This window comes from Vanacampus margaritifer, chromosome 1, assembly GCF_051991255.1.
Source record: "Vanacampus margaritifer isolate UIUO_Vmar chromosome 1, RoL_Vmar_1.0, whole genome shotgun sequence".
In the NCBI taxonomy this organism is placed as follows: Eukaryota; Metazoa; Chordata; class Actinopteri; order Syngnathiformes; family Syngnathidae; genus Vanacampus; species Vanacampus margaritifer.
Window position 1 is genome coordinate 3,941,465 of NC_135432.1, and position 8,369 is coordinate 3,949,833.

Here is an 8,369-nt window from a genome sequence, read left to right on the forward strand (position 1 = left end):
AATTCTGTTTGGCAGCTGGGGGTCAGTGGGAGGAGTCGGAAATCGTGAACACGTCGCAGGGTTTCTACTCGCTGACAGATCTTCAACCCGGAACTGAGTACCACCTTGTTGTCATGCATGGGAACTACACTCAGTGGGAAACTGCAAGTTGGACCTTAGGACCAGGTATCCAAGTCGTCCTTTGTTAAATGGGAAGTCAAACCCATTTTTTTGGGATAATATGTTCAATGCAGCCTCACTAGTCTAAATATGGTGTTTTGGTTGATATTGTGTTAGTGGAATATGAGTTAAGCAGCAAAATCCAGCCATCTCAGGGGGCGGCCATTTTGCCACTTGCTGTCGGCTAAAGATGACATCACAGTTGCTCGGGTGTTTTGTAAAACAGATAAGCTCTGATTGGTTGTTGCCTACATTGACGTCATCTTCAGTCAAGTGACAAAATGGCCGCCCCCTGAGATGGATAAAAACGGCTGGATTTTGCTGCTTAACTCATATTCCACTAACGCAATATTAACCAGAATACCATATTTAGACTAGTGGGGCTGCATAGAACATATTATTGTCAAGAAATGTTTAAGGTTGATTTCCACTTTAAGCATGTCTGCATCGAAATATATTTAAATTATTTTTTTAATTGAAAGTGGAAAGGAAAAGATAAAAAAAATGATTAACGTCATGCCTTGTATTGACAATCAAATAATCAAATGCTAACTGTTATTATGCTAACATACGTTACATGGTACAAGTGCTCAGTTAGATCATTGGGGATTTTATGCCACTGTCTGTAATTAAAATGAGATTGATTGAACAAATGCTAATGTATATCAGGATGGCAGCCTTAGTATGGAAAGTACTCAGGCAGATCAATACAGTCCACTACCCTGTAGTTGGGTACTATTTACATGTGTTAAAATGCTAACATGTTAACATGTTAATGGCACTGTTTGACGGACAGGCCCATCAGAGGTGAGCGGCGGCTTTGCCACACAGGGCTGGCTGATCGGGCTTATCAGTGCCATCGTGCTGCTTATCTTGATCCTGCTCATCTTGTGTCTGGTCAAGCGCAGGAAGGGCGGCAAATACGCAGGTAAGAACGCACATGGCTTCCGTGTTGCCCAATGAGGAGACATCATATTTGTTGTCATCCACTCCAGTGAAAGACAAAGAAGAAAAGGAGGTGGACTCGGAAGCCCGGCCCATGAAGGACGAGTACAGGTGGGTCTTCTGCATATAAAATGATGATTTTCCTCTCTTTCCTTTATAACTCCCTCTTGCTTGTCGCCCCTGTAAATGCTTCGCTGGCAGATCTTTGGAGAGGTGAGGAACTTGATGCATGCCTGTGTCACCCAATGAGAAAATGACATGGTACAATGTATGACTGGGAAGATAGTAAATTGCAGGGGTTCGATCGTGGAGCCTTGGGGGACTCCTCAAGACACAATGTAGCATTCATGCAAGATGCTTACTGTATATATTCTATAATTGTCTAGTGGTATAGACAGACTATAAATATTTGGGGTGTCAAAATGAGTGCGTCCATTTTGAGTTAATTTAAAGTTCCTTTAACGCCACATTTTTTATTTTTTTACGTGCGATTAATGACCGCCTTAGACTTGGAAAGCCTGTACTGGGAGAATTCTAGTCGCAATGCAGCAGACACGTCCGCGTCAAAATTTTGCAGTAATAAATGCAATAGTAATGCATATATTTGTGGAGACTGGGGTCAAGTTGTATTCTACAATTTGAAAAAGGGGCAGAATTTCACAAGTTACTTCATGTTAAAGATTATAATTCATTAATATGAATAGAAAAATGCACTGAGCTGTCACCAATGTCTTGCAAATGCAAGAATGCCCTCTAGTGGCAGAGAAGTGACCTAAACACAAATCAATATCACACTCGTTTTTTACAGTTCAGTACATCTTTGTAATGTAACTAAATTTTATGAATTATTATTATGCAATTACTATATCAGTGACTGAAAGATGCAGCCTTATTTATATTAAACATTTTTTTCCACTTTTATGTTAACGAGTATAAAAACTAAAAAAAATAATAATAATTGTACATTTTATTATACATTTAGAACAGATATAAAATATGTGATTAATCGTGAGTTAACTATTGAAGCCATGCGATTAACTATGATTAAAAATTGTAATCGCCTGACATCACTAAAAAAAAAAAAAAACGTCCTGACGATGAAAGTTGCACATCTGACCATTATTCCTCCCATGGTCTCCTAGCGACACGGACGAGAAGCGTTCGGAGAGCCAGCCGTCGCTGTGCGGCGACAGCAAGCTGGGCAGCGACGACTCGCTGGCCGAGTACGGCGACAGCGTGGACATCCAGTTCAACGAGGACGGCTCCTTCATCGGCCAGTACAGCGGACGCGTCCCCGCCCCCGCCGGGAACGAGAGCTCCGGCCCCACCTCCCCGGACAACGCGGCCCCGCCTCCCCCCATCGCGCCATCCATGTCGAGCGTCCTCAACCGACCCAGCTAAACACACAACCACGCACCCCCACCGTCTGAATACATTCCACACGTTTATGCAGAGAAGATGTTTACACCGTGTTTCGCCTTTTCAATGCCACGTTTACGCACACACGCTCACACCTAATGTATGAGGTAACATGCCAGTTTTCCAAAACGTCCCACCTTGGAAATTTAGCAGCTTTTGTAATATTCCAAGATGGACACGTTCCAATTGGGATTCATGAAAACGTTGACATAAACCTTCCACCATTTGCAAGTTGCAGGGGATAGAGACAGAACCATGCCACAAATACTGAAAACGGAGAGTAATTGATGATCTCCCTAAAAATATTCAATACACAGTAAATAAACCACAAACTATGATCCCAAGTTCTGACACACTTTATTATCATCTTCAATCATCCTACATTTTTCTAAATAATCATCTTACGGATATTTTTTTTTTAATGTGCTGCAGAGCAAAAACAAACATATGCTGCAAAAGAATCTTCCACTAACAACCATGGCCGTGTCTCCTCCCTCACATGCAAAGATCTTAGCCTCAGTCAAGATGCATCACTCCAACGTACTTCCTTGACACCATTATAGAAGGAGCATCAGAAAAATGTCAGTGACTTTTTTTTAATACTACTAGCTCAGGATAGGGACATCTATTTGTGAATTTGTCAATAGTGAACCACGAATCGGACAAGGTTGGCTGTCAAATGCCAACTCAAGAAACGCTAGATGACTCCGGTTTCCGCCAACATTTCCCAAACAAGTGTGAATGTGAGTTTATATGCTTGTTTGTCCAATTGTCTATGTGCTCTAACACTGGTGGTGTTTCCATCCAATTGTTTTGAATGTTTTAGGCAAATTTACTGAAAATGCACAAAACAGACATGCGATTTATGCCCGTTCCCATCTGTTCTTCTTTTGCGAATATTGAGAGGGTACTCCGCCGCTGTAGGTGGCGCTATACACATAAAGATGTGATCCACCAGTAATTTAAAAGAAGAAAAGACCAGGAAGTGACTGCACCGTGCGATGTCATATGAGTTTTCTTTTGTAATACTTGATAAACGTAGCCTTTCTTTGCTGTTTTCCATCTAAAATTGCATTAATAATCACTTCTTTAATTAATTCCCAAAAGGTTTCTGTTTCGTTCCCCCCCCCAAACATACCTTACTTTAAAAAACAAACAAATATCCGGTCAAAACGTGCGACATGTATCCGGTTTTGTCAGCGTTTATTCATAAACCTTTTTTCCATAGCCAAAATTAGCATTTTCGTTTTTTCGATGCGCTTCAAAATCCACCCCTTTGAAGCTTAAAAATGTATTTGCGAATTTTGGGCCCTTTTTCGACTTACTAGCGTTTCCATTGTTTTATTTTCGCATTTCTTGAAAATTTGAATCAAAATGGGTGGATGGAAACTCCACGACTGACTGAGCAAAATTCAGCAGGGATATTCGGACAAAAAGATAAATGTGGTCATAGACTTGGGAATAATTTGACCACAATTTGGGGAGGATACACCGATAAAAGTCAGTTTAAATCTTTAGGTTAACAGTGGTAAAGCATCTTTTTTGGCTTTAGATTTGGAGAGAGCGCACTTGTGCTTGAGCATAAAAACAGGCATATCCTGATTTTCGTGCCGACGCAAGCCTCGATGTGCTTGTTTGGGAATTTGGTTCTTCTCTCTGTGGCGTAATGAGGGATGTTTCTTTGGAAACATTGTCGGCCCATCTGACAATTTGGTGGCACAAAATCATCTGAACCATGTCTAAGTATTGGCGCAGGGAGAGTAATGCGATGGTGAATTTGATCAAGTAGCAGGCAGACAGATTCTTGGCTTGCTGCGTGGTGGATGTCATCGTATTTCATTCATAAATATGACAACAGCGTGCATCAAACCAATTCACAGTACACATTATTGTCATTTTTATTATATATTTTTAAAACCATCCCACTGGCCACGGAGCTAAGGAGGGTGAGGAACGATGGAGCTCTTAGCATATTTACCGGTTACATTAGCAAAGCTTAACTTTTTTTTTTTTTTGTCAAATTCATCTCAGATTTGATGACAACTTTGTATATACAAAACATTCAAAAGTCACTTTAACCTGTCCCATTTAAGATTTTTGTTTTTTTTTAGTCTTCATATTAGCAGTGGCGGAAAATGTTGGACCTTCAATGTTCCACTCTGTTCTCTTTGATGCTGATGTTTTTTTCCTTCCAAATTTTGCGTTTTCAGCTTGAAAACAAATACGTTCCACCAAACCATAGGCAGGGCAACGGTGGGCGGCGTTTGAGTCGCGTGATCAAAACGTGACATTGTGTCTGCTTGAGCGGCCATTTTTAAAATACGTCCATTGCTTGAGAGCGGCCATTTTTAAATACGTCCATTGCTTGAGAGCGGCCATTTTTAAATACGTCCATTGTGTGTACCTGTGCAGCACGTTGCTTTTCCAGGCGTGCACGGTCACCAACCATCCATCCTGCCAGACGGAAACGTCTGAATGTTCTTTTGAATTGAGAGGAGGAACTTTGCCTTATGAGAGTCCCACCCAGCCTCCCCTCACCTCCCCCCAACACACACACACAAACACACACACACTCACTCAACAATTGGAGGCCCAGGAAACCGCATGGAGTGAAGCATGGGTCTTGTGTAGCAAACCTTACATGGAGGCTCATCCATTGATTATTGCTCTCTGAATGTAAATACCACATTAAGATTGTTGTTTTTGTGGTCAGCGCTTGGTTTGTTTTTTGATATTCAGATTTTTTTTTTTGTATCATAAAACTGTCTTGTGTTGCCTTAACACTGAATGCTAAGATAACGTTTGGTCACCAGTGCTGAGTTAGGGGTGAGAATCAATGTCAGGGTTCGTGTTAATGGGTTAGTTAGTGTTTCATTGTTTCTTTCTTGCTGGATGTTGACATAGCATTCAGTGTGTGATCGCGACACAGAGCTTTCCTCTTGTCACTTTTGTAAGTGAGACACATTTAGACCATAGATTCAAAACACTTCTTTTTCACGCTGAATTGTTTTTTGTTTTTTGTTACGCTTTTAGCCACGAAGCAGATGGTGACGACGACGATGCGCCGTTGAATATTCTAACATTCATGATGCTTGTTTTGTTGCCCTATGTAGACCAACTCGCATATGTATGAGCTGCAAATTGAAAATAGACAAGTTCAAAAATGAGGCAAAGACAGGAATATTAAATACAAGAAATGACAATATGAAATGCCATCAAGTTTGTGTAAACAACAGCAACCAACGTTTTGCAAATCAACCAATTGCAGAATAAGTCACAACACTGCATAGTGTTAACAGTTTGATATCATAATTATATAATTGTAATTATACAATAAGTGATAGATTGTTGGTGGGAAACAGACGTACACATGCGTACAGTGGATATAAAAAGTCTACACACCCCTTCATAAATGCCAGGTTTTTGTGGGGAAAAAATGACACCAAGATAAATCATTTCCAAACATTTTTCACTATTAATCCGACCTATAAACCTGTACAAATAAATTGAAAATAATCTTTTTTAAATTAAAAAATATATATATCAATCTTGATTTTATTGGACCATAACATCTCCCAGACATAGGAAGGAAAATGTGATGTGGACCGATAAAACTATGCTTGAGTTTTTTGGGCCAAATGTTCAAAAGGTCAACAACATAATGTTAATGATAATGGGACTGTGGCACTTGAAATGGCGGTGCAAAGCAAAAAAACAAAAACGCAGTAAAAGCCTACTAGAACTTTCAAAAATCATTTGGGGTGAATCACATTATATAAATTGAATTTCACTTCCCCTCTCAAAAATAATTAAAAAAAATTTTTTTTTCAATAGACTTGCACAGCTTAATGGTAGGGAATATTTTGAAATGATTTATGTAGGTCCCATTTCTATAGAATACAAAAATCTATGAACTGAAAAAAAAACAATGCAATGACTTTTCGATATAAGGTGAGTTGAGGAACAACTACAAGCATTTATAATGACAACGACATTTTTAAAAACTACGGTAATTTTGAGCAAAAGATCCGGGGTTTTTTAACATTCAAAATGATATGTGTCAAACTCTGGAAACGGGCATTATTTGATGCAGCAAGACATTTCAAACACATGTTTTTGTTACCAAATGTTTTTAATAAATTGTACAATAGCTTGCTTAAATACTTGGCTGCAATTCTTTTTCTTTGACATGCAGGATTACAAACTAAAAGTTATCAGAAAATGTTTCACAAAAATGTGATACGGTGATACTATAGTACTAAAATGGTAAATGTTTGTTTACATTCATCTAAACGAGTTGACAGTCCTGACTGAAAGAAAAAAAAAAAGTATTTGTATGTGTTCTTGTAGAAATGGTTCTGGCCAGAACAGCACTCATGTAAACAACCCTTCATGTATTTCTCAGATCATTCGAACATCTCTTCGTTGCTACTCTGCTCTGACACCGTATGTCTGCCTTCTTTTATATGCATATATAAATATATATACAATACAGTATATCAACAACACAAACTGTGGAAAAAGTCCAATAATTGAGGTCAATAACAAATACTAACAATTCTGCAAATGATAAAATAGCCAGACAGTTGCATGGCGTCACTCTCGAGGTTTGATGATGATGATGATGATGATGATGAGGGGGCGGGGCCGTACTGCACGACTGAAGTGTGCTAACGTTGTAGCTGCTTGTTGAATTGTGCGCTGTGCTCAAACTAACTAACTAATCCCAGTCTGTCAACTAATAAACATCAACTAGCATAATCATCATGGCTTGTCGTCTCTGTCTGTCCATTCGTGTGACTGCAAATGTCTTCATTTTTTCAAATATTTACTATGGTTTAAGAGTTTGGACACTTTCCTGTAATGTTGAATGAGAAACGGGGTCCAAACGTTTGTGCCACTGCTAGCGTCTTCGGTTGAACAAAAACATCAGCCAAGATGAACAATGCATTACAATAAAACAGTTATTGTCAAAGTGTGGGACAATGTGGTATGTGAAAGAATCACCACCATACAGTTCAGTTGTATTTAACTTTTATATTTAAGTACTACATTAGCGTTTGGGCTTTAAAGAACTTTTTTTTAAATATGTTGTGGCTAAATTCTAGTTTACTTTTATGTGCCATGCTTTTTAACTAAATCGTTTGCTTTCCTTTATTTATGCTCAGTGTCAATTTTCTATCGGTGTAGCCTATTTTACAATCTCAATCATTTTATTAACACATAGTAGGCCTACTATGTTTTTTTTTTTTTTTCTGGAGAGCTCAGTATTGTTCATTCGATTTGACATGTCATCATTGCTCTCCTTTTTTTTATTTATTTATTATATATATATATATATATATATATATTTTTTTTTTGTATGTGTATGTGCGTGCGTGCGAGTGTGTGTGTATTCATTAGTTCACCTAAAACCTATTAAAAAAAATCCCATACTAATAATATAATATAATAATAAATTGCCAAATGCAGAAACATCAATGTAAGTTATCACGATGTGGTGGCTCTCGCTAACAGGCAGAATTAAGTAATCAGAATTAGGTTAAAAAATTCTATATACGTAGACCATGTTTCTATAAATTTTGATATTTGGTTTTTATTTGAGGCAGATATTTTTTCCATTAAAATGTGATTTATGAGGAGGTTAGACCATTGGTCAATATTCAGAGTTTGTTTATTTTTCCAGTTAACAAGAATTGTTTTTTTTGCGATAGTAAGGGCTACGAGTGTAGATTGAAATTGTTTATGTGGTAAGTCAGTTGTTGTTAGGTCACCTAGCAAACACAAGTTTGGAGATATAGATATAGGCCTACTATGTGCTACGGTATTTTTAAGTTTTTGTTTTT

General features: G+C 38.3%; 1 protein-coding gene across 2 annotated transcripts in view; it reads left to right on the forward strand.

Annotated features, from left to right (window-relative positions):
* LOC144058382 (neural cell adhesion molecule L1.1-like) overlaps positions 1 to 7,290 on the forward strand; it is a 37,660-nt gene extending 30,370 nt beyond the window's left edge. The window contains exons 25-29 of one of the 2 annotated variants that reach the window (XM_077576824.1): positions 16 to 165; positions 956 to 1,087; positions 1,155 to 1,215; positions 1,306 to 1,317; positions 2,247 to 7,290. In XM_077576824.1, the coding sequence (XP_077432950.1) occupies positions 16 to 165; positions 956 to 1,087; positions 1,155 to 1,215; positions 1,306 to 1,317; positions 2,247 to 2,505 (614 nt within the window). In that variant the 3' untranslated portion in view covers positions 2,506 to 7,290. The remainder of the gene's footprint in view (positions 1 to 15; positions 166 to 955; positions 1,088 to 1,154; positions 1,216 to 1,305; positions 1,318 to 2,246) is intronic. The other variant, XM_077576832.1, reaches the window with a different exon arrangement.
* The last annotated feature ends 1,079 nt before the right edge of the window (positions 7,291 to 8,369 follow it).